The 25,977-nt window shown below is 40.5% G+C and overlaps 1 protein-coding gene across 4 annotated transcripts in view; it reads left to right on the top strand.

Annotated features, from left to right (window-relative positions):
• Positions 1-25,977, top strand: part of PTPN12 (protein tyrosine phosphatase non-receptor type 12) — a 64,106-nt gene that overhangs the window by 32,753 nt on the left and 5,376 nt on the right. For all 4 annotated transcript variants that reach the window (XM_077935767.1, XM_077935765.1, XM_077935768.1 and 1 more), the window contains 11 exons: positions 1,237-1,313; positions 4,199-4,294; positions 5,848-5,886; positions 6,331-6,402; positions 8,210-8,269; positions 9,691-9,833; positions 11,922-11,988; positions 12,302-12,379; positions 12,503-12,601; positions 18,905-18,990; positions 20,749-21,716. In XM_077935767.1, coding sequence (XP_077791893.1) covers positions 1,237-1,313; positions 4,199-4,294; positions 5,848-5,886; positions 6,331-6,402; positions 8,210-8,269; positions 9,691-9,833; positions 11,922-11,988; positions 12,302-12,379; positions 12,503-12,601; positions 18,905-18,990; positions 20,749-21,716 — 1,785 coding nt within the window. The remainder of the gene's footprint in view (positions 1-1,236; positions 1,314-4,198; positions 4,295-5,847; positions 5,887-6,330; positions 6,403-8,209; positions 8,270-9,690; positions 9,834-11,921; positions 11,989-12,301; positions 12,380-12,502; positions 12,602-18,904; positions 18,991-20,748; positions 21,717-25,977) is intronic.

The following is a 25,977-nucleotide window of genomic DNA, read 5'->3' as shown; positions in this document are numbered from 1 at the left end:
TTGTCTTCTGCAACCTGCTTATATCTATACAAGTAAAACAGGAACAGTAGGACAAGACTGCAATTCAAATAACCTGCAACACCTTGAAACAAGTATTACCAAAGACTTACAAGACAACCCCAAGTCTTCAAAATATAGAACAACCTTGCAAATGAAATTGGATTTTCTCTAAGAATTAGTATTTAGATGACTGTCAGTTAGTCTATTCTGTGAAGTTGATAATGTGATTTTGGATTGCCTTCAACATGCAACTTTAACATTGAGCAGCAAGCAAGCAATTATAAAGTGTTGCTGGAAAAACTAAAACAAAAAAATTCCTTCCAGTAGCACCTTAAAGACCAACTAAGTTAGTTCTTGGTATGAGCTTTCGTGTGCATGCACACTTCTGAAGAAAGCTCATACCAAGAACTAACTTAGTTGGTCTTTAAGGTGCTACTGGAAGGAATTTTTTTTGTTTTGACTATGGCAGACCAACACGGCTACCTATCTGTAACTGGAAAAACTAAATGTGCTATCCTTTCTATAGAGGAACACACGAGCACTTAATACATTATTGTAATTGTGCATCTTAAAATATTTTTACAAGTATAAAAATTAATGTTTACCATCTGGAGTTATCCGTGTAGATCCTTTGCTGTAGGTGCCTTTTTTAGCCAGCCTCAAAGGCATAGTGCTTGTGTGTTAAATTTAAGTTGTTCAAGAGCCCCTGGCTGGGGAATATATTTTGAGTTAATGTCTATACTGTTCCACATTTCCATTTGTGTGAACTTATTTTGCTTCTAATGTTAACATCTGTTTTGGAACATTTTCATTGGACATTCAGAGAATAAGGTGGCCTGGAAACTGCTTAAATTTAATCCCTAGATACCTAGAAGTGAAAGAAAGATGCTTTGAAACAGCCCAGTACTGGCAAAATAGTTGCTACCTCATCATAGAACTTGGAACTATCAGCCAACCCAGAATTTCATATCCAGTGGTTCATGAGTAACTTCATTAATAAAGGAAATGCTCTCTAAGGAAAATATATAGAATTATGTCCTGCAGAGTTCTGCAGTGAAATAAATAGAAATGTGAAGAGCAAGCAGTCCTGAAAATGAGTGAGGAATTCTCTTAGGGTAGATTAAAGTAGTGCCTAGATACAGTGGAAGAATTCTTGGGTAAGAACTTGTTATCATTCTTGCTGGAGAATACCTGTTAACATGGAAAATAATTCTTCCTAAAATTGCTATGTTTTAGTTGATCACAGCAGAGTTAAACTGACTTTAAAAACTCCCCCTCAAGATTCAGACTACATCAATGCAAATTTTATTAAGGTATGTATTAACATAGATTTATTACATAATAAAACTTCTAAAATCTTAACACGTGTTTCTTTACAGAAAACCAAACTGATGCCAAAGTATTGTATGTGATTATGTTGTGGCTCTGTGTAATTTGATTGCAAAAAGAAAAAGTGTGGGGAAAAACAAAAAGTGGAAGAAAGAATGAAAAAAGAAGGAAGGCTGACCTTCTAAACTAGTACACAATTAAGCAGTGATTATCACAGGGATAGGGACGCGGGTGGCGCTGTGGGTAAAAGCCTCAGCGCCTAGGGCTTGCCAATCGAAAGGTCGGCGGTTCGAATCCCCGCGGCGGGGTGCGCTCCCGTTGCTCGGTCCCAGCGCCTGCCAACCTAGCAGTTCGAAAGCACCTCCGAGTGCAAGTAGATAAATAGGGACCGCTTACTAGCGGGAAGGTAAACGGTGTTCCGTGTGCGGCTCTGGCTCGCCAGAGCAGCGATGTCACGCTGGCCACGTGACCCGGAAGTGTCTCTGGACAGCACTGGCCCCCGGCCTCTTGAGTGAGATGGGCACACAACCCTAGAGTCTGTCAAGACTGGCCCGTACGGGCAGGGGTACCTTTACCTTTTATCACAGGGATAATTCACAGCACTGACAAAGATAACATCTCTTATTACAGTAATATAAAATAACAATGACAAAGATAACATCTCTTATTACAGTAATATAAAATAACAATCGATAGAATGTATCATAGCTGGGATAGCTCAGTTGGTAGAGCATGAGACTCTTGGCCCAGCTCTTGGCTCACCTCAGCTGTGGTTCGTCCCTGGGACTTCATTGTTTGTCAGACCATGGTAGTTATTGACACTGGGTCTCATTGGCATATTTTATGAACTTCCAGAGCTACGTAAATGTCTGCTACACCCAGAGTTCTTTTTCCAGCCGGAACTCAATTCTGGCCCCTCTCAGTTGGGCACCGGTGCCATTATAAGAGAACAAGGGAGGTGTTTGTGGTGAGATCTGATACCTCTTTTTCTAGAAAAATAGCACTGGCTACACCTCATTCTATGTTACTGAATAGTTTCTAGAGCTGGTTGTTGAACCAGGTACCCACTGAGACGCGAAGAGATCTTATAAGATGGACTTGTGCTTTACCACATACATAAGATAGGCTTGTGTTAGTAAAAGCAGTGGAGGAACCCCTTTGCAGTGGCTGACGGTACAAGAATCACAATTCAAAGTTTCTGGGTTCCACGTATCTGCATGACCCTGGTGCAGATGCTTAGGTCAAAATAGGCTCTTCAGTTGGAACAAACATTGTGCATCCATTTACACAAGATCATTCATTCTTTCTTTCTCTGAATTCCATAGCTGTGCATCGTTTAAATCCCGTTTGCATGAATCTGGACACTTCCCCATTGTGGAACAAGTCCCCAAGGCTGGGATGCATGGAGTTCTGTGTTGCAAAGTGCTTGTGGTTTGCAAGAATGGCCACTTTAAATCATGAAGCCCCTTGTACAAAGCAAGCCTTGATGGGTGGAGTGCATATAGTTCCTCTTTCTGGCTTGCTTTGCGATGTGGAATTCCATAATCCTATATTCAGATGTGGAGTTACATAATCTCTTTGTATACTAGGATGAGGCTCCAAATACAATGCTGTGCAAAGTCTTCCGTCTGCCTTCCTGCCTGCACAGCAGTTCACAAAAAAGTGCTAATCAGTTAACTCTTGGGCTCACACTAGTTTGGGTTTAATCCATTGTTTCTCTCAGTTATGCATTCTATGTGACGTTTATTAAGGGTTTTGCAGTCCTGTAACTCATTAGATTTTAAAAATATGGTGTGGTGGTCCTTGTTATTTGTGAATGTCTTCATAGAATCATAGAATTGTACAGTTGGAAGAGACCATGAGGGTCATCTAGTCCAACCCCCAACAATGCAGGAATCTTTTGCCCAACATGGGGCTTGAACTCACAACCCTGAAATTAAGGGTCTCATTCTCTACCGACTGAGCTATCTTGAAAAGTACTGAATGGTGCTACACTCAACACTTCTGTGCACTTTCTGCAACTAGGGATTCCAAATAAATACATTTAAATAAAACCAATTTTTGATTGTTTCCAATTTAAAGTTTAATGTAATGTAAAATAGCACAAGGGTGCAATTATTGAGGTATGTAATTACCTGATGCTAATTTCTGTTCTTGGTCTTACAAATGCATGAAACTCATGCATTATTTTTTGACTTAAAAAGATTACCTGGAGGTGTGAATAAAATGCAGTACAGTACTGCATTTTTAACATCCCTGCACTCCCACTCCCATAAGGAGAATTCAGTATCTCCTTGCTGCATCACTATGAAATGACTTGTGATTTGGAGTATTTAATGCCCTTGGATGTGGCATTTCTTTCCCCTTCTCCCTATCAACCACCTGAACTGATGTTTAACTTTGAGCAAAATACCCAAAGGGGAGAAAAATAGCAGAGCATTTGAAAAAATAATAATAATGGAATGTTTGGCCCAGTTACTGTAGGTATGTTGAGTGAGCAGCTAAGGGGAAACTTCACAAATATTTTGTAACCAAGATTCGTTGGAGGATATATATTATTATTGGTTATTCAGTTATTTGAGCATTAGCAGCAAACTTTTGTATTGGAATTTGCTGTTTACTTATCTAATGTAGAGTAAAATTGGTATATATCCTGTAGGGTTTATCTTGGGTGCTATCAGTTTTTAAATTTCCATTCATGTTTTTGAAGAGATTAGCATGTTGACATTTTGAATAGATCAGTTTTGAAAATGCAAAACCTTTTCAACACACCCATAGTCGAAGCGTCCTTGGGAGAGTTTGTGTCTAAGAACTGTTTCTTGGCATGCCTTTAACTGTTTTTGCATTCCGTTATATGTTGAAATTTTAGGGAGTACATGGGCCAAAAGCATATGTTGCCACCCAAGGACCACTAGCAAACACAGTAATAGACTTCTGGAGGATGATATGGGAGTACAATGTCGCAGTAAGTATGCTAACCCAGTATTTATTTCATTCTGTGATGTGAGCAAACTTCTGCCCCTACTTCTCCTTCTGAGCAGTTTGGAACCAGAGTTTGTTTTATGTTTCATCCTCTAATCTAAGCTTAGGGATGGAAAGTGGAGTACATTTTCCTCTGACGTGCTGTGTTCCAAGTTGTGATATGAGATCAGTGACATTCCCCCCCTACTTTGAGGAGAGGGGTCTTCTTGACAATAAGAGTTTGATTGGTGATGTGCTGAATGGGTACAGCCAAAGTCTGTTGTGCCAGCATGCATTTGCCTAACTTGGGGACGGGGAATGTATAACCCTCCAGATATTGTTGGGTTCCAACTCTCATCAGCCCTCCAACCAGCATGGATGGCCAGTAGTAAGAGGTTCTGGGAGTTGTAATCTAAGCACACCTGGAGGGCCACACACTCCACACCCCTGAGCTACAGTGTCTGGGCAGAAGAGGAGGAACATGAACTGTCAGATCATGTGGCTGTTAAATTCACAATGGGAGAAGGGATTAAGAAGCAAGGACTGACTTCACTAAACGGTGGAGCACCTGTGCTTCACTTCAGCACAGCCTCTTGTATTGATATCCATATAAACAACTCAACAAAAAGCCCCATCATCAAAGAGGAGATTGTGCTGTCAGCAAGTTGTCACATTTGAAATCACGTGATTTTCACAATACAAGTTTTGTTAACTTGCCATTGTTTCCTTTGGATACAAGCCTATTTAGGCAGGTTTTAATTTTAAAACATTTTAAAAGATTTTTTATTGTTTTATCACTTACAGTGGTACCTCGGGTTAAGTACTTAATTCGTTCCAGAGGTCTGTTCTTAACCTGAAACTGTTCTTAACCTGAAGCACCACTTTAGCTAATGGGGCCTCCTGCTGCTGCCGTGCCGCCGGAGCACGATTTCTGTTCTCATCCTGAAGCAAAGTTCTTAACCTGAAGCACTATTTCTGGGTTAGCGGAGCCTGTAACCTGAAGCGTATGTAACCTGAAGCGTATGTAACCCGAGGTACCACTGTATTTGTTTGCTGCCCTAAGCTCCTTTTAGAAGAAGGATGGGGCATGAATTTGGGGACAGCTTCAGCTAAGTAGTTGTGAGTCCTTGTTGTGCAACAGGGCTTCCCCCCACCTTCTCCCCCTCCCCTCCCCAGAATTGGCTCTGTGGGGTCAGGAGAACATGGCAGGCACAAATGCAGAAATGCTGATGCAACTATCATAACAGCATGATGATGAAATCCTTAATTGATAGATTGATTGAATTTAGAAGTGGGTGGTATATAACATTGATACAGTCCCCAGAGGATTGGCACAAGGGCAAATGTTGTCCTTGACACCCCCCCCCCCGAAGTTTATCCACTCTTTTGTTAAACTCTGGCACATGGATAATATAGTGTTTGGCCTGCTGCTAAGTCCTTGGACAGTATACTCCTTCAGTTGTAGTCAGTATATGAATATGCACCTGGAAAGGCTTTTAAAGCACAGATTCTTGGAAACTTTGTACAGTCACATTTCTTTCTTTCTTTCTTTAATAGATTATTGTGATGGCTTGTCGAGAGTTTGAAATGGGAAGGGTATGTATTAATAGCGCTGGCTTGTATATGGCCTTTGCTAAATATGTTACTGTGATAATGCAGTTAATCAAATCTCTGTACAGGTTACTCATTTTGCTTGAGGAATTCCCATGTAAATCTTGAACATTTGTTACTTAATGAAAACTAGCACATTTTCTTGCCACTCTGTTAAGTTTAGTGTAGGAAGGTGTAAAGAAACAAATGGTTTTCGAATGGAATTGCACAGTGTGGGTGCATGAACAGAGCAAATAGCAGTTTTTCCTATGGACCTTCCAGATTCTAAAAGGAAACAACATAAAAAGTCCTGAGAGGGAGATGAAGGTCTTGGGTGTATTAGCGAGGGTGACCTTTGCCCATTTAAATCCAACTATCTGTGAATATTCATAAATGTGTGTGCTTATTTTTAAACTATATTTTTGGTAACTATATTTTCTTTGGTAACAGAAAAAATGTGAACGTTACTGGCCTCTGTATGGGGAAGAAGGTGTTTCTTTTGGACCATTTCATATTTCTTGTGTAAGTATTTTGTTAATGATAGTGCAGTACTAATTGATGCTTTAAAAAAAATTAAAAAGTTCTAATTCCATCTTAAAGAAATGTATATATTAACTGTAGCAAGCCTGCAACTCACATGTATTTAACTTGTTTTCATTCAGCTTTATGTATGTGGGAAAAATTAAAATTAAAAAGGGGGCAGAGTTCCAGGAAAAACGACTTTGGCAATCCTGCCCGTCACTGAACCCAATGGTTTTTGACTATAGATGATTTTGGCTTGAGGTGTGATTCCCGGAATGTATAAGTTGTGGGCTTACTGTAATTACAGTATATTGAATTGCTCTAATTCTGAGGAAATGCTGGTCCATAAGCCTCAATGATGCCAAATTGATATTCTTTTATATGAAATCATTTGAAGAGTTTGCTTACATTTGTGCCTCTCCCCTTGGCATGTGGAACATTTTGAAACAAGGCAAACTATGCATTGGTTTTGTGGGCATAGTGGTGACATAGTTTACCACCACAGGAATAAACTTGGACTCACCTTGGTGTTTTACACCCTCCCTCTCTTCTCATTTGACACGTCTACAAAGAAGAAATCAGGAGCTTTTGTTTTTAAATAACCACAGTATAGCATATGTCAGTGCCTCAACAAACTGTGGTTGGTCTTTACTATGATTTGCTGAAACAATTCCAGTTGAAAGCTGCCAACTAAAGCTTCTGACCTCCTTGCAGACATGCTAGAGGGGACAAGGAGCAAACCCACTCCTTTCCCACATCCATTCTTGTAATACTAAACAATAGGTTAGTATTATGCGCAAATGAGACCACTGAATAATTAAAACATCAACTAACATTGTTACAGAAAAAAAGTTTTCATTGGGCAAAATGGGGAAAAGCAGTCATAGTGGTATGCTGCTGGTGTTTTACGAATTGGTGAACTACTCATAAGTCGTGGTAGAGTTTGAGAAGTGAGGGCAGAAGCCTATAGGTTACAAGGAATTTTAAGAAAGCCATGGTAAGGCATAAGTAGCAAAATTTGAATCAACTGCCATAGAGGAAAGCTGGCCTTTTATGCTGAGAATGTGGTTCTGTTTAGTTTATTATAAGGAGCCACTGAAATAGGAATAGTGTCATAGAAATGAGAAAACCAATAAGGAAGAAAAGCAGGGCAAGTTATGCACATGTGTGCAAAAGAATACCTGAAAGGCTCAGTGTTGTGACAGGCGACTCTTGGTTGGATGCAGAAGTCTCACAGGGGGATATTTTATGTTTTGTTTAGATTCAGTTTCACTTCCCATGCAATGTTCTCTTAACAGTCAGGCTGCTTGTCCAAGAGCTCACACTCGTTGGACAATCAGAAACAGGAGAATTAAAAACCTCCTGTGATAGCACCGTGCAAGCTTTTTCCAAGATCTTGTGGAACAACAGTAACAATTACTTTCCTTCCACTCATGGTTGCTTGGATCTAGCCCATTATGCAAAGGAACTATAGCCCACAAGTGCTGACCACTCTGGCTTGGTGTCAGTGTAGATATGACTTTCCCAAAAATTTTCCAGTTTTAGTTATGGTTAATGCTACATTGGCCACAGAACCTAAATTCTGGTTATTGTTTTACTTAAAACAAGTGAAACAAATCAAAATTCATTCATGTGCTCCTATGAATGGTGTGATTCTGAATTCTGCTATTTTAAAAGATTAACCTAAGTGGATGCAATACTGCTGTTAGGACTAAATTAGATTGGAGTGAGTAAAGTACTGCTGTCTGTACTAAGCTAAAATTTTGTGACATTTCCCTCTATTCACAAATATTCCCTTTTCATTTAGGAAGCTGAGCAAGTCAGAACAGACTACTATATTAGAACTCTGCTATTAGCCTTTCAGAATGTAAGTAAGATAAAAGCTCTATATTACAGCTGGTTTAAACATAGCATTGTTAGTCTGATGTCTTCTGTGTACCAAATCACTCTGCCCCTTTTGACAACATGTTAATGGGGTGCTGAAATGTCAACCGTCCTGAAAACTTTTTGTATTTTGTGTTTTAATATTGTGAGTTTATGTTGTAACCGCCCTGAGACTTGCAGGTATAGGGCAGTATACAAATTTAATAAATACTACTAAAATTAATAATAACTTGGCATCCAAAAGACACAAAAGGAGTTTTTGGTCATTTGGGGCAGCGGCAGCTCAAGTCAAATCTTGACTTTGAGATGATGCTCCTTCAGTTACTAATTTGTGTGGCTTAAATGCTTCTTGGTGCATTATGAGGCACTTGAGTGGCTTCACTTTTCTTCAGCTTTAATAAACTTGAGTGTCGTGCGCATTGGGATCTGGGCTGAGCTTAATGGTGGTTTTGTTGCTTCATCTTGTATAGTTTGCAGAAATGTTTCTAGGCCTTGTAAATTTAAAGCTGTGATTCCCAGGTAGCTGAATTCACTACTTGGTTCTAAATTCTACCTCTGGCAGAACCTGTTTCTGTGTTGTTGTCAGTAGCCCTGCATAAGAGCCTAGGGTGCCACAAATGGGCTGGAGTGTATTTGTAAAGGCTCAACAAACAGAAGCTTAATATTTGAAGGATGTGGGCTTTGACCCAGTGTCTGTGTCAACTTTTAAGTGAAGCAAATTTTGCAACTTGTGCTATTTCAGAGACACCATATGTAGTCTTTGGGTTTGTATTAATTTATTAAAATTATATTCATTATGTAGGAAAATAATTATAAACTTGTTGGTCTGTTTTGGGTAGATGCTGGCAGTGGTGTGCTTACCACGTAAAATGTAGCCTCATGAGCTCTATACGGTGAGCCATTTGTGTGAAGCAGCTCCTACACTTACTTATTTACTTCATTGTTTCTTTAAAAATATTTCTTAATGGTGGTATTTCACAACATTTTTATTCACTTTTCTCTGAGATCAGCTCCCAAAATAGACAGTTTCTACAAGCCAACCTTCAAAGACATGTGTAGGCAAACTAAGGCCTGGGGGCCAGATCAGGCCCCATCGCCTTCTGAATCCGGCCCATGGATGGCCCTCGAATCAGCATATTTATACATGAGTAGAATGTGTGCTTTTATTTAAAATGCATCTCTGGGGTATTTGTGGGGCTTGCCTGGTGTTTTTACATGAGTAGAACGTGTGCTTTTATTTAAAATGCATCTCTGGGTTATTTGTGGGGCGTAGGAATTTGTTCTCCCCCCACCCCAAATATAGTCCAGCCCCCCACAAGGTCTGAGTGACAGTAGACCAGCCCCCTGTTGAAAAAGTTTGCTGACCCCTGTCCAAAGATATAACACAACCTTTTTTTCTTCTAGGAAACACGTAGGGTTTATCAATTTCATTATGTGAATTGGCCTGACCACGACGTTCCATCATCTTTTGATTCTATTCTGGACATGATCAGCTTAATGAGGGAATACCAGGAGCATGAAGATGTTCCTATTTGCATACACTGCAGGTACAAATTAAAATTTTCATGCAGGAATTTAGATGGGGGATCCTAGAAAGTATTATTTTTTAACTTTGGAATTGATGGCTTTCATGTGTTGCCTTTGTGTATGTAAGTTTAATAGTGCATTGCAATCAGCTGGTGAGCTCAAGATAGTTTGAGGGTACTAAACCTAATCTTGAGGATATAGCAGCAGAATTATATTAACATGGATGCATAAACATTTGTAAAAATCTAGGGCTAGTGCATCTCTTTGATATTTTCATTGCTATAACTGCTGTAGTATTATAGGATATGTACATATCAGGATGCACTGTATTACTGAATAATGTTAACATTGTTGCAGCAGTAATAACTTTTTGTGTAATTTTATTTGGAACCTACGTTAGCGGGTGGTAAATAAATATCATACATAAATAAATATTGAGTGGGGGAAAAAGAGGTAACCAAACCCAGCCTATTATTTTGGAAGGAGAGAAAGTATGCTTATACAGGAAGCATGTTACCCTAAGTACAAGAGACAGATAAAATGCAGCGCGTGCATCTTCATTGTGGGGTAAACATGCTTCTGTTTCTAGACATTTGTAGAAGTGAGTGTAACATATTCATTCAAAACTCTTGCTATCCCTCCCAGGGATCCTGGGATATGATGAGATAGATATTAAACTCAAAAAGTTGTCACTGTGTGTGATATCAATCTTGATGTCTCTGTAATGGTTTTTTTTGTGTGTGTTGGGGGCTACATTGTACTTTAGAGTGTGTTTAATTCAAAGCATCCCTTATATTTTAACTTGCCATGTCTTCAACATCCGTTAAATATTCTGTGAGTATTATAGTAATTTCTTAAATCTAGGAATACTTTCTCAAAAAACACATTGCCTAGAGTTCTTGACAGAGGAAAGGGGACTATAGTAATGTAATAAGGCTTGAAACAGATTCATATTTGTTAAATACAGACTTCTGTGCAGACTGTCTTTGAAAACATTTGAGACACAGCCCAGTTCACATGCTGCATTAAACCATAGTTAATTTAACTGCGGTTAAATGTGTACAAACAGTGCGCTCATGCATACTGCCCAAAGATTCTCACTCCGCTTCTGCCATGCCACTAGTAAACAAGCCAGAGTCATACTTGTCATGATATCTGAACCATGGTACATTATTTGTTTCCCTTAATAAATCATAAGTCCTAGACAAATCTGCAATGTGCAGAATTTTTTTAAAAAAACCATACATTCTGGTCAGCATCCCTAGGGTTTGGCACTTGCACTATTCAAAAGGACGTATTTTGTTCTGTAGTTGTGCTTATATTGTATTGTGATGGCCATTGGCTATAAACAATAAAAATATTTATTTGATTGATTGATTGATTGATTGATTGAAGTCCTAAGCCAAGAGCAAACCTTGTTGCGATTCATGGGATGTGTGAAAAGAAACAAACCACAACCCTATATTCGGATGTTATGACATACTATTCTCTGTCTTGGTTCTCAGTAGAGCAGAGCAATAACTTTTCAGGTACATGCACTAGCATGCCGTGTGGTCCACATTAAACAACAGGTGGGTTTTAACTATGATTTATTGTAATATGCAAACCAGGCCTGTATCTTGAAAATAGGACTCACAGATAGTTTTTATTTTCAACTACCCTTTGTGCTTGACTGTAGTTGAAATAAAATGTAAATAGTCACCAGCTGCTAAATAAATGGACTGATTCATTTTGATGTACTGTATGTAGAAAATGCCTATATGGCTTACCCTAATAATTGTATACGGTTATTATGTTTGTTATTACAATACAGTCCCATTTTATATGTATTGGCAATGTGTTTGTTGAAGAGGGACATTTTTTGTGTGTAGATTGGTATGTTGATAAAACCTTGAAGCAAAATTGTAGATATATGCTTTTGATATGAAAACACAAGCCACTACTTATTATAACAAAAATCCAGTTGGTGATAATTCAGAATTGTTTAAACGTCAACTCTAAAATAGCTTTTCAAGGATACCTCCTGTTAAGTGTTTGGTAGGTATGAACATAAATGCAAAGTTTTAAGCCTCCTTTTCTCTTATGGTGTTCATCTTTTTCCACTATAGTGCTGGGTGTGGAAGAACAGGAGCCATCTGTGCCATAGATTATACATGGAATTTGTTGAAAGCTGGGGTAAGGAGGATTTATAGCAATCTAATGCTGCAAAACTAGGTCATCTTATGCCAGTCATTAGAGTAGAGTTTTATAGGGGAGTAATGGAATTCTCCTCAGTATGCAAAATTGAACATAATTTGAAAATGAGTTTTAAGTTAGATTGTACCTTTTCCCGTAGCAGCAATGAAGTTTATTTTCCTTTTTCTTTTGTTACTTCTAATTAGTTCATGATTGCAATAGAAATACTAAATACTGAAGCATTTTGTGACTTCTAGATAGTATTTGAACCAAAGTACATCAGTGGACAACCTTCTGCTCCTTTGTATTCCAGAAAATACCAGAGGAATTCAATGTGTTTAATTTAATACAAGAAATGAGGACACAAAGACATTCCGCAGTACAGACAAAGGTAATACTGCTTTCAGTTCAGAAGTTCAGTATATGGCTGTGACATGACCACTTTGTGAAATAGTGTCTTTGAAACACTGCTTATATATTTGTATGCTAATCTTGGTTTTTATCATGCACCCAGGAACAGTATGAACTTGTTCATCGAGCCATAGCACAGTTGTTTGAAAAGCAACTTCAAAAATATGAAAGTTGTGCAAACTGGAAAATTGCAGATGGGCTGGTAGGTGTTTTTGTCATATTTCATGAGATTTGAAATAGTAGCTTTTCCTTATTGTTAAATTACCCTTGTTCATCTTAGTTTTTTGTTTGTGGTAATAAGATACCGTATTTATTCGAATGTAATGCACCATCAACCTAATGCTCACCTCAATTTTCAAAACCTTGAAACCAAAAAAATGTTTGCTGGCAAATGTAAATGCGCCATCACATGCACACCCTACTTTTTGTGATGTAATTTGGCCCCAAAAGGTGTGCATTACATTCGAGTAAATACGGTATTAAAATCCATTCTTGTTTGTATGAGTTTGCTGCCTATTGGGCTCTTTCTAAATGGGGTCAGTTTACTGCAACAAACTTCATTCCATTGAATTCTTTTGAAAAGAAACCAAAGTCATTGTCTTCTTTTTCTTCTTGAAACTGTTACTGTGGTTATTATTGTTTCAGCACTGGTTGCATAGCCAGGATGCAGTCTCTTTCCTCTTCCCCACCTCATTCCATTGGTATGTGATCAGAAAGTGCTTCCACACTTGCACCAAGGGGTAAGGGGTGAAAGTGGATATTTTTAATTTCTGGCTGTCTTCCCTCGTGTCTTGAGGAGTCTCACTCTAGGGGGTTCCTGATGTTTCTGCAGAAGCTTTTCTGAATGCTGCTGGGAGCAGCATTGAGAAGGGGAGGCAGAAAGTTCTGGTGCATTTGCAGTGTTGAGAGCATGTCTCATTGCATTTTGGCCCATGATAATTAGTGTGATATGACACAAGGGACTTGTCTGACAAATTATGTTTTTGATATCGGCATGACTTACAATAGATAATACAGTGGTACCTCAGGTTACATACGCTTCAGGTTACATACGCTTCAGGTTACAGACTCCCCTAACCCAGAAATATTACCTTGGGTTAAGAACTTTGCTTCAGGATGAGAACAGAAATCGTGCTCCGGCAGCACAGCAGCAGCAGCAGCAGCAGCAGGAGGAGGCCCCACTAGCTAAAGTGGTGCTTCAGGTTAAGAACAGTTTCAGGTTAAGTATGGACCTCCGGAACGAATTAAGTACTTAACCCGAGGTACCACTGAGGCTAAACTATCCAACCTAATGATACTTAGTAGGTTTGTTTTGGAGCAAACCGCTCAGTTATTTAATGCATTATTAGAAACAGGCCTTGATGCTGTGTTTTCAGTTAAAATGGAAAAAACTCATTCGGGCTGTGCCTTTGGTTTGTATTATAGTGTTGAATTAATGAAAATAAAGCTGAATGCCCAAGTTATGTAAGGATTATTGTTTTCAGCTGAAAACTGCCCCGCCCCTTTAATTCTCAGCTGGAAACTCCCTCCACCCCCAGCAAGTTCTATTAGTCCACATAGGATTGAACTGGCCTGGCCTAAGTATAGTTTAGGAGCACATTCTTGTCTAACATGCTCTACCAGTGTCAACTTTCTTGACTATAACAGCTGAAAAGGATGTTGCACAATACTTATGTTGGACTGACTGATCCAGGCAAAGTAACCACACGCAGACAAAGCCTTAATCTTCCCTCTGAAACTGCTTTGCTTATAGTTACCACAAAGATCTCCTGCAGACTTCTCTGACTCTTAGTCTGGGAGGTAAACAGAAAATGCTTGGGAGAAAGAATCTTCTTGGGTGTTAGTCATCAGTGGGCCTGCTGAGGCAAGCCAGGAGATGCAGTTCAGTTCTAGAACCTTACATCTTACCTTTAGTAGCTTGCCACGTCCAGGCACCTTCATCCAAGTTTGCCAGGAATTGCAGAGAATGTGGGGAGGGGGTTGTCTCAGCATGCGGGGTCCACAGCAACAGTGTAATAGGATTGGGCTTCTGTGCACGTATCCTGCTTGTGGTATTATCATAGCTTTCTGATCAGGCCCTGTGAGGATGCTGGACTGGCCTTTGGCCTGTCGCAGCAGAGCTTTTCCAGAAGCAATTGTGCTTCAGTGCCTAAAGGCACTGGGGAAGGAAAAAGTGGCAAGAGAGACTTGCTGATAGTCGTCTTCTGCATGTGCCTGAGGACTAGGGAAAAGGGTCATCTTTATTTTTAACTAAGTAATGACAGCAGTAGGAGTCTTTTGTTTTGCTCCCTCCGTATTTGGCTGAAAAGTCAGAAAAGACGGGAAAAGATGGCTCCCTTCCCTCCCTCTCTTTCCAGTTCACTGAGAACACAGGGAAGGGAGGAACTGATGGTGACCACAGTAGCATTTATTATTATTTTTTTACTTTAAAAAGAGCATAACATGATTGAGTCTTTCTTAAGGTAAACGTACCCCTGACTGTTAGGTCCAGTCGTGGATGACTCTGGGGTTGCGGCGCTCATCTCACTTTACTGGCCGAGGGAGCCGGCGTACAGCTTCCGGAGGTCATGTGGCCAGCATGACTAAGCTGCTTCTGGCAAATCAGAGCAGCGCACGGAAATGGCGTTTACCTTCCTGCTGGAACGGTACCTATTTATCTACTTGCACTTTGATGTGCTTTTGAACTGCTAGGTTGGCAGGAGCAGGGACCGAGCAACAGGAGCTCACCCCGTCGCGGGGGTTTGAAACGCCGACCTTCTGATCGGCAAGCCCTAGGCTCTGTGGTTTCTTGGCCACATCCTTATTATTTGATGAAATGAAACCATTTGATGATGGTTGGGGTCTTGATACACAATTGTCTTCCTAACAGGGCATCGCATCAGTTCTAGTAGGCAGAAACCTAATTTACACCTATGCAGGAAGTATAAAGTAAAATTGCAGTAATTGTCTGGAGGAGCTTCTCTTCCATTAACCAAAATAAGCATTTTTAAAGAAGTGTGTTCCACATCGGCTCTAATGCTTATAGCCCCATTTAGAATAGAAATAGAACAACGCTATTAAAACCTCACATTTTAAGAGAGTTTGTTAAATATTTTAAGTAAGGGCTCACCAAGTTGTCCATTTTCTCCTGTGAATTTTTGACAACTTAGATACCATTTGTGTCCCTGCTGTTGGGATCATTTATTTCATACTTTATATTTCCTTAATGTATGTGGGAGATTGAGTGCTGTTCCTGTGCCGAATCTAGTGGCTTCTTTGTTGGCAGAAAAGAACTTTTAATTCCTTTCTGAGTTCCGCAATGGCTGCTGCATCACAAATATGTGTGGACAAAGCCATGCCTGTGTGTGTTGTGTTATTTCCCCCCTCTGTTTTAATTAAAGCCCAGCCATTTCAGCGTAGAGATTGGCTTTTCCCAGCAGTGCCAATGGACCAATTTTTTTTCATAAGCCACATTCTGGTTCATAAGCATATAATCAGCTTTTGAAAATTACTAGACCAAGCTCTTGTGGGCTACACAATATCTTTTGCATCAAAGCAAATTCTTTCTTAAATGTAGCTACTGAAATAAAATAGAATAACATTTGCCTAGGAAAATAGGCAATAAGTTGGCTGAAGAAAATCTGATTTAAAGAGGCAAAGGTTTTCTCTTGTAAGACCACCATCTGTTCTTCCCCACCGTAGATGAGCTCATCTTCATAACATGCATTATACCTTCTTGGGTTTTGCTTTGTTTTTTTGATTGCCAGAAGCTAATGTCTTAATCCACATGTTCAGTAGCCATAACATTGGGTACATTATTTGAGGACATGACATGAAATGGATTAGGCTGCTCAATGATACTTTAATGCAAAGGAGAATGTAGCTGATGGGGCAGGAAGTATGAGTAAATCTTCGTCCTTGAGCAGTTAAACAAAAGCACTTCTGTTAATGTTCTGTAATGGCAACAAGGGGCTGGATGCTAAGGCAATATGTTGAATTAGATGGGTTTATATGGTACATTTGACTCTTTCAGTAGATACCGCTTTTAATCTTATTTAATGATATAAGCTCCTGGGTCTATTTTCATAGATCTCTAGTAGTCTGCCCTTGGCTCTGTTCTTCCTTTCAAGCTCCTCGTTCTACACAAGCTGATTTGCTCTCAATTCCTTTGTATCTTTCTCATAAACTCTCTGTTTGCTGCCTTGAAACAATGTTGAGAAATATTTGCTTCTCATAACTGAATTATTTGAAAATATTTTATGCCTGGCTTATATATTGCAGAATATTTTGAGTTAACACCTCTCTATCTACCTGCCTTTTTTATTTTATTTTTATAAGTCCTGGTCCTGTCTTCTCTCTTTGCCTTGTTCAGACACTTTCCCAGAAGTCTTATATAGTCTGTGTCACTACTTCACTATTAAATATATTATGTAAAGATCCTTCAGCAGTAGCTGGCCTTTTCACTGGGCTGTAAATGACTAAACAGTCATTAAAATATTTTAAACTTGTACTCATAACATTCAAATCTGTTGGCTGACTTGGGACTTTTTATTAGGAATTTTCACAAGGTACAATTTTGCAGTAATACAATGATCCAGCAATTAATAACAAAGAAAATAAACACATCTGTTATTATTTACAGTTTCAACTAAATTTTGTTGGGTTACTAACAAAGAATGTGGACAAATATTATGAGAGTTTTATAAAACTGTGTACTTCGTAATGTCACGTGGATTGTTTGGTCCACTGCAGTTGGGTCTAGCCAGTGATTCTCAGCTTAGGGGCCACAGAGTCTGCAAGTTATGCTCCTCCAGCCGCTGCTTGATTCCTCAGTCACCCTCTTCTTTGCAGTGGTATCTCCAGGAATGCTCTCTTATTGCTAAGAAGCTTGTGACCAGTGGAAAATTTCAGCTTTGGCCCATGTCTTCCCCACTTTTCTTAGTTGGTGCTTGGTGTGAGCTGGACTTGGGAGAGCAAGATACAGAAATGCAGTGGTTTTTTGCTTTTTATTTCCCACTGTGCTGCTCTGTCTGCAAAGTGCATTATGCCTGGTCTTTTCTGGTCTTTCATGTTGCACTATACATAGCACTTACCGTTGGGAGGCAGAATGCATGGCATGGCGGCTTGAAGGCCTTTACAGTGGTGCCTCGCAAGACGAAATTAATTCGTTCCGCAAGTTTTTTCTTCTTGCGAGTTTTTCGTCTTGCGAAGCACGGTTTCCCATAGGAATGCATTGAAAATCAATTAATGCGTTCCTAGGGAAACAGCTTGCCAGGCTGGCGGTGCGGAGAAGGGCTTTTCTCCCCACCGCAAGCCTTCAGGACAGGTACGGGAACAGAGGGGAAGGCGCGCAGCGCTTTCCCTCTGTTCCCGGGGCTTGCGTGGGAGGAGGGTTTTTCCTCCCCACCGCCAACATTCAGAACAGCATTCTGAATGTTGGCGGTGGGAAGGGAAACCCTCCTCCCACCCCAAGTCTCGGGCGGCGGGAGGCAGCGTTCCCGCCCCCCCGCCCGGCTTCGGTGCGATGCTCCAAAGCCGTGCGGAGGGAGGAGGAGTTCCCGCCCCCCCGCCCGGCTTCGTTTTGCGAAGCGCCTCCAAAACGGAAAACCCTTTCGTCTAGCGGGTTTTCCGTCTTGCGAGGCATTCGTCTTGCGGGGTACCACTGTAATTTGATTTTAGAGGGCTCTGTGCTATGGAGCATTGGCGGTCTTTCTGCTTTTGATGGATCTACAATTTTTCCCTTAAGGGGCAAAAGTCCCTTGCTCTCCCTCCCAGTGTGTTTACATTAGCAGTGGTGGCAGCAGCAAGGGGGAGACAGAAGAGGAGACAGAATTATTTCTCCCCTTTGCCACCTCCCACTACTGCTGCTAAAGTGTTGAAGGAAAGTTTTCAAAATGCAAGCTTCCTTCTGTTGCTTATCCCAGCAGCAGAACAGGAGAATTTTTCTGTGCTCTGAGAGCATCCCTGTGCCTCCTCCTTTGTAGCTCAGCTGGATAACCCAGCCTCCTTGCAAATTCCACCCTGTGGTGATCTTTTCCACTTCCAAATTTGAGATCGAAAGGATCAGCACTGGACAGGCTTGGATAGCCAGCAGAGATCCAAAGGAAAGCTCAGGGATCCTTGGGAAGCCCACCCAAAGTTGAAACGCACACATTCACAGCAAGGCTGTAATGTTGCCACCTCCCTAACCCAGGACCTGCTTTTTACTGATTGCATTTGGGTCCCTTGTTTTTGGCATTATTGGGCATTATTCATATTCATAAAACATAATTCAGATGAGAATATGAAGAACAAATGGGTTGTAGGTTATAATTTTGATTCCTTTATATTGTCACACTAGAAAAACTCCCTATTAAATTTGAGTCATGTGAAATTATACTATTCATTCATAGAGTATTTCTTTGTGCTCACATTTAACACAATATGCACAGTAACTCAATCCCAAGCTGGTGTATGTTTTGGGTTTTGTGTGGATGTTTCTCTTAACCTTTGAATAAAACTTTTGGGGATTTAATGTTCTTGACAGGACGAAGTTGGCTCAGAAAATACCGCCAGTTCTGGAGAGCTTGAGAAACAGGATTCACCTCCACCAAAGCCACCTCGAACTCGCAGGTACTCCTGGAGAACTACTCATAGGGAATCGTTTATTATGGACCCACTTTATTTCCTTTAGTATCTGGTCAGATGAGCATAAGCCCAAGAACAAATTTAGTCAGCTTATTGGTGTAAGGCAGGAATGGAGAACCTCCAGATGTTGCTGTACTACAACTCCCATCATTCTTGACCATTGGCAGTACTCGCTGGGACTAGGGGGAGTTGTAGTCTAACAACATCTGGAGAGGCACATGGTTTCACTTTCATCCTTGGAACATTTCATAGGGTGCTGTATTTATGTAATATTAGTTTGATAGTACTGGTAGTCCATCAGATGTTTATGATGGCAAGCATTCTGTTTCTTGGCAACTTCTTTTAGGTTAGGGGAAAACATTCCCAGGCCACATCCTCCCATCAGATTCAGTTTACTGAGTTGCAAGTTAACATAATAATTTTAAAGATTTTACTGAACGTTGCATTATAGTCTTATTTTCCTAATTCAATGAAGGAAAAGCACCCTGGCTGATGAGACTCACTTTGCCCGTCAGCAGACACTACTGCTCATCACATCTTGCTAAAGAAAGAGTTTTATTATGTCAGCCATGTGCTTTTTGCTTCATGATTTCCATGAAATGCCCTTCTATAATGATTTCTTACTATCTCTGTGCCTGTCATCTGTTCCATTTTAAGCACTTACAAACATCTTCATCCTATTTCATATTCGACATTCTTGTCCTTTCATTCATCCTTGAAGCAAGTGTAGTCATTTGATGCTTGTAGAGAAAGCTGCGCTTAAGAAAAATTCTGGATTTTCTGTAAAATAAATCTACCTGGTGACATACTTTCTGGATCTTAAGGCATGCAAGTCCATAAATGATAGTATTGTGTGTGTATCTGCTAACGTCTCGAGTGGCAACAAGAGAGACAATGCGGAAATATACTGTAGATTGGTTTGCTACATTCTATATACCTGGGTGAATGTCAGGGTTATGGACCTCTGACAAACAATGTATTTTATATCTACATGCAATAAACTGGAAAATTATATAACTGTGGCCTAATTCAGACTTCAGCAGTCTAATCAAAACAAGGTTGCACGAATCAGGCAGTTAATCCAAGGATAGTCTTCCCTATACATTATTTCAACTATGGGCTTTCCCATAGACTGCTTGTGTCCCATCTTATATGTATAATAGAGGGGTTATACCATCATATCAGGAATGTCATAATCAGGAAGGCATTCAAATGTTCTGTCAAACTTAATAGAAGCTGGTGCAGTCGTCATGCTTTGCTGCAGTAAGCATTATACCCCTGCCCCTCCAACACATGTATTTCAAATTTTGCCACAAGGGGGCATGGCTTTCCTGCAGACTGCTGATAATCGCATGCTTTATTGTAGATTTTAAGCAATAAATAGTAGGTTCTGGTGGTTGCCCAAATAGGCAATAACAGCATGACACCACCTTTTCTTCATGTGTTGAATGCTTTCTTGATATTTAATGTGTTTCTGGGTTGACCTTTATTCAAACATTGGATGTAAAAGTTAAGGGTGTTTGAAGAAAGTTCTGTTTCCTGGGATTATTACAAAACTATAGCATTTGGTTCCTATTTTGTGGATTTTGACGTTCTAACTATTTTGGATAAAATGTGCCTATTTTTTATTGTGAACGTAATTCTGAGAAAGGGTTTTTAAAGTTCATATTCTGAATAGGTAGCTTATATAATAAATGTACATGATCCTTAATTATGGAGTACTTACACAATTATTCTCTTTAGCTGCCTTGTAGAAGGAGATGTAAAAGAAGAAATTCTGCAGCCTCCAGAGCCTCATCCAGTACCACCCATTTTAACACCATCACCTCCTTCAGCTTATCCAACAGTAACAACTGTTTGGCAGGACAATGATAGATACCATCCAAAGCCTGTTCTGCACATGGTTTCTTCAGAGCACCCAACAGACCTCAATGAAAACTACAATAAGTCAGAAGAGCACCCAGGGAAGAATGAAGTCTCTGAACGTGTAGAGAAAAAGCTTGAGCGCAACTTGAGTTTTGAAATTAAAAAGGTACCTCTTCAAGAGGGGCCAAGGAGCTTTGATGGGAACACCCTCTTGAATAGGGGACATGCAATCAAAATTAAAACTGGCTCATCTTGTGCGGTGGACAAGACATCTAAACTACAGGAACAAGGCTCAGGAGATGCTCCTACCGATACCTTCCAAAACTCTTGCATAGAATGCAATATGCAGCCACTGAATAAAGCTGTAACATCCTCGCCTGAAGGCCATCAGGGTCTGGTAGGTTCTGATCCTCTGCAAAGACCAGACTGTTTGCCTCTCAAAGAGAAGGGACATGCTATGTGGTCGTTGCAAGGGACAAAAAATGTACAGCCAACATCAACACCAGAGGACACATCTCCAGCTGTTTTATGTCACGGGATTAAAAATCTGTCTGTAGTATCGAACTCACCATCTCAAATAGATGCTCCTTCCAGTGAATCAGCGGATCATTATCACAGTGGCATGCTTCCAGTTAGAGTACCCCTTTGTTTTACAAATCCTCTGCATTCTGATGATTCTGATACAGATGAAAGAAACTCTGATGTGTCTATGACACAAAGCATGTCTAATGTTTCAACTGCAAGTGCCACGGTTTCTGTGGCTGCTGGCACAGAAAACGTTTCTGCTAGAAAAGTATTGCCCATGTCCATTGCAAGACAGGATGCCTCAATCATAGCTGATAAAGGTAAGCTTTACTAGATGCTATCCATATTAGAAATACTAAATTTGTAGAGTTGGATCCTAAGCTTGTGAAAGGGAAAGTTTCCGTGTGCAAGGATTTCCCCCATCCCTTCCTGAACAACATCAGCTGTGATGTGGGAGTGCAAAATTGGACTGAGGTGCCTTGCACAAGCACATTTTCACTTGCACATACTGAATCCATGTGCTTTTCAGTGAGTCCATCACAGACCACACTGTTCAGCAGTGTTCCCCAACTTTCTAGAGTAGGTGTTGGGGTTGCAGCTCGAATTGGCTGGCAGCTAAAAAAGATCCTTCTGCAACCTTTGGATCCAACTTAGAAAACTAAGGGGTTGTGCATATTATGAAGGTAGGTGCCAACACTCATCACATTTTGGTAACAGCTAAAAACATTTATTTTCTCAGATCTTTGCTGGGTATCTATACAAGTTGACCATAATAACTTGATATGTTCGCTTTGACCTAATGTTTGCTGCTATTTTATTTATTCTGTTAGTAGGTTTTAATAGTGTGAGCAAGCAATCCTTGTTTTTGGGCCCCCTATATGCTCCCAAAAATCTGATCTGAAGTGTGACAGGGGTGCTAGGGGCAGGGGCTGAAGGGGGAGAAGTGAAATTAGAAGTTTATGTGAAAGCTGGTACATGGAAGTTTTCATAAACAAGAGCCAACATGAAGTGGAGTAGGACTGGCCATTAATTTGTTCAGGTTGGCCTTGGAAACATCAGCCTTGGTAGTAGGGAACAGCTGCTGTCATTCAGAGGCTCTTTAGTCGGGGAGGGGGCAGTGACTGTGAGTCACAGCTTCCAATTCTGTTAGCTTTAAGCAACCAGCTCTCCTGCGTGGGTAACAAACACCTAGGATCCTTGTAGGGCTGATTTTTTTAAAAAACACAATAGACTTATGAGTACATTGTAAATCCCCCGAGTCTAAACCACTAACCTATCTTTGGGCAGCTGTGTTAGCCAAACTGATAGGCATTGATCCATTTAAAATAGTTATTAGAGGGGTTGGCAGGAAACCGTAACCAAAGGTTGCAGTGTTCTTTTTCCAGGCACCAGTTACCACAGAAGTTTTATAGAATTGTTTAGGGCTTGCAAAGCTGGGAGAGGTTTCAGGAGGGGGAAGAGGGAAAAGGACACCTTTTTCTGCCCTCTTGAAGCCTCAATTTACTGTGCTAAAAGAATGGGAGGGTGGAGGTTTTTTAGAGGTCCTCCTTTTCCTGAAATCTCTCCAAATAGCATGGAGGAGGTTAACACTTCAAACACAATTCCCTTTCCAAGATGTATGTGTTGTGTTCCTGAGAGTGGGAAAGGAAAAATCTGTCCTCCTTAATACACCTTCTCCATTTGTGACAGGGAGTGATCTCTTGGTGTGCACCTCACTTCTCCAATTCCGAAGCACTTACTAAGGTTTGAAACATACAGATTTTGTGTGTGAAATCTCAGAGTCCAGAAAAGCAGTCAAACTGCTGCTTTAGATTACGGTAACATGCTTTTCCCCTGTGTGTTTCTGATTGAAGGTGCTGTTTAGCTTCAGTAGTGCATGTTTTTTAATGGAAAAGGAAACAGGTTTTTTTTGGCAATTTGTCCGGGAAGTAACCAGTCATCTCCTGTTGTCCTTAGTGTTTCCACACAGGTGTCCTTCAAATGCAGCCACTGCCATGTGGGAACTGCTTATCTAAGATCAGATGCCATGGGGCTGGGGGCTCCATGTGAATGGGGCCACCTCATGGGTCTTTCCAATTTTATCGGTGTCCAGTGTTGTTGTTTCTATAGTTTGTGTTTCAGATGCACACAATGCATTAGCAAGCCAAACACACATTTGTTATATCTCTGTTGGGTCTAGTTGTTTTGCCCAGTAGTTGTCTAGATACTTGGGTGGTGTTTCCTTCATTCTTCTAATTAAGGTATTTGTAGAAAGAGTGTTTGCGCTTTATCTCTTTTGTTGCGCATGCACATGCATCTGCTCTGAGCTTTATACCCACCTTTAGGAGAGATACTATAAAATGTTTGGGGTTTAAATAAATCTTTCCTGCTCCCACTTTCCTTCCTTTCATTTCAGTGTATGCATTTAACGTTTTCTTTGAAAGCAGTTGGACTGTTGTTGTTTTTCTAATTAAAAGAATTAATACTTTACTGGTATGTGGAAATAGCTCCACCCGAATAGGTGTGGAATTGCCTGGGTTTAATAGTAGAAGGAACAAGTTGGAACCCACACCAAAATGTAAGGTATGCTCTCCTTCAGGGCTCTGGAGTATGAGCCCTGGGCTTTAAATGCTGGGACTGGGTTTTCAGGAGGAGAAACTGTTCCCTCTCCTGAAACTGTTACTTGTGCTAAAAGGCTCACATTTGGAGCTGGAGATTCGCAGGTGTAAACTGGATTGCATGCAGAACTTACTGGGTTCATTTCCCAGTATCTCTAGATAGGGCTGAGAATACTTCATTCTGAAACCCAGGAGAGCTGCTGCCAGTCATTTAGATAGTACTGAGCTAGTTGAGCCAGTGGTACAAGGTAGCTTCCTCTTTTTTAAAAAGCATTAAAAAATTGTTGCAACGTGGGTCCTGTTGTCTGGTGACTTCCAAGATTTTTGGATGTTTAGGATTGCTGAGCACAGAATGTTGAGGGTGGGATGGGATGGGGAGGATTGAAGTAGAGAAATGGAATTGGCCACTCCAAGTCCCTTAATGTCTTCTAGAATCCTGAAGGTGGGTGGGGAGGTGAATAACTCCCCTACTTGCCCTGTACAGGGATGCTTCCGAGAAGTGGGAAGGAGCAACATACCTTCTTCCTACTCTCTAGAAATCCAACCAGCTTTCATTTACTTTCTTCCAAGAAGCTTTACTGACATTCTTTTACTCCATGAACTGGTGTAGCTGTTGTGCACAGGGGAAGGGACAGTGCGTGTGAACTGCCTAGCTTTGGTACTGACAGGTCTAGTGTGCCCAGCTGTCTTGCTGGCTACCGTAACTCAGCTAGATTCTGGCTCACCTGTTGTGGCTTTGCACCCAGTCACCTTGCTCGCTCCTTGCCAGGTGTGGGAAAGTGTTTCATAGGGTTCCTTCCCATAGGTTCCTGTGCCTGACACTGTATATCAGAGGTACAGGAAAGTTAGGTGTGGGTTGCTATCCCTGCAATGTCACACTGAGCCCGCTACCCTAGTTTATTGTGGCACGTTAATGCTGCCTCTGCGTTGTATTATGGACTATGACTTGTTCTATAAACCAGTAGATGTTTACTCTTTTGCCAAGTCTTGTCAACAATTACAAATCCACTTGTAAACCACATTAACCTGTTTAACCCAGATCAGGCACATCCAACAGATAGCTTGTGATCTACTGGTAGATCACTGGATGTCTGTGGTAGATCACAGCTATATTCTACAGGTCTGGTTGCCTTAGAAGCAAAGTGTCAAGCATTTATGCTCTGTTATAACAGGTGAGAAGTGTAAAGGGAAGTAAAATAATAGAGAACAGCTCTTCTTCTACTGCTTATGCACAGGTTCTTAGTGAGTTATCTCCTTCAGGTGCTGTAGATGTGCAGCCCCACAGCTTCTGCTTTCAGATTATCATACCTGGTTAATTTTGTTCACAATTGTTTCAAAATTTGAAGACATCAACACATCTGAAAAAAGAACTTCTCACATTTACTCCAGGATTAAGTCTGAAAGTCTATTCCACGTTTGAAAGGAATTGTCTACATGACATATTCATTGTCTGTGAAATAATACAATGGTGATTGAATCTGTCCAGTCTGTTCAGCAAAAATTCTTCAGAAAGTCGATTGAACATCCTAAATGCGTCTTTCATTGCTGTGCAAATCTGACTTTTTAGTAGTCCCGTTAGCCTCAATGGGTCTTCCCTCCTCTACTTGGGCAGTGTTTCCTTGTAACTTTATATTAATACAACTTCTAGCTGTAATATGCAGCTTGAAACCAGAAGTATAATATTTTGACCCTACCTGCTGCTGTAACATAGGCATTGTCAGCCAAACTCTGTAAACTGCTTGTTTTAATGCCTTGACAGCACAACTCTATTGTATGTCCATTTAGAAGTCTGTCACGTTGAGTTAAATAGGATGTGCTCCCAGATTAGTATGTATAGGATTGCAGCATGAAAGAATTTCAGTTGCCATTACTTACATGGCTTTCCTGGGAAAGTAGAAAGGCTGGATCCATTTTAATCTAATGGTTAGCTTGGTTAAAGGTCTGCATCCTGTCATCTTAATGAAAAAGCATTAATCTGTTGCTG

This window comes from Podarcis muralis, chromosome 10 (genome assembly GCF_964188315.1).
Source record: "Podarcis muralis chromosome 10, rPodMur119.hap1.1, whole genome shotgun sequence".
Taxonomy (NCBI): Eukaryota; Metazoa; Chordata; class Lepidosauria; order Squamata; family Lacertidae; genus Podarcis; species Podarcis muralis.
This window is presented reverse-complemented; position numbering and strand designations above follow the sequence as displayed.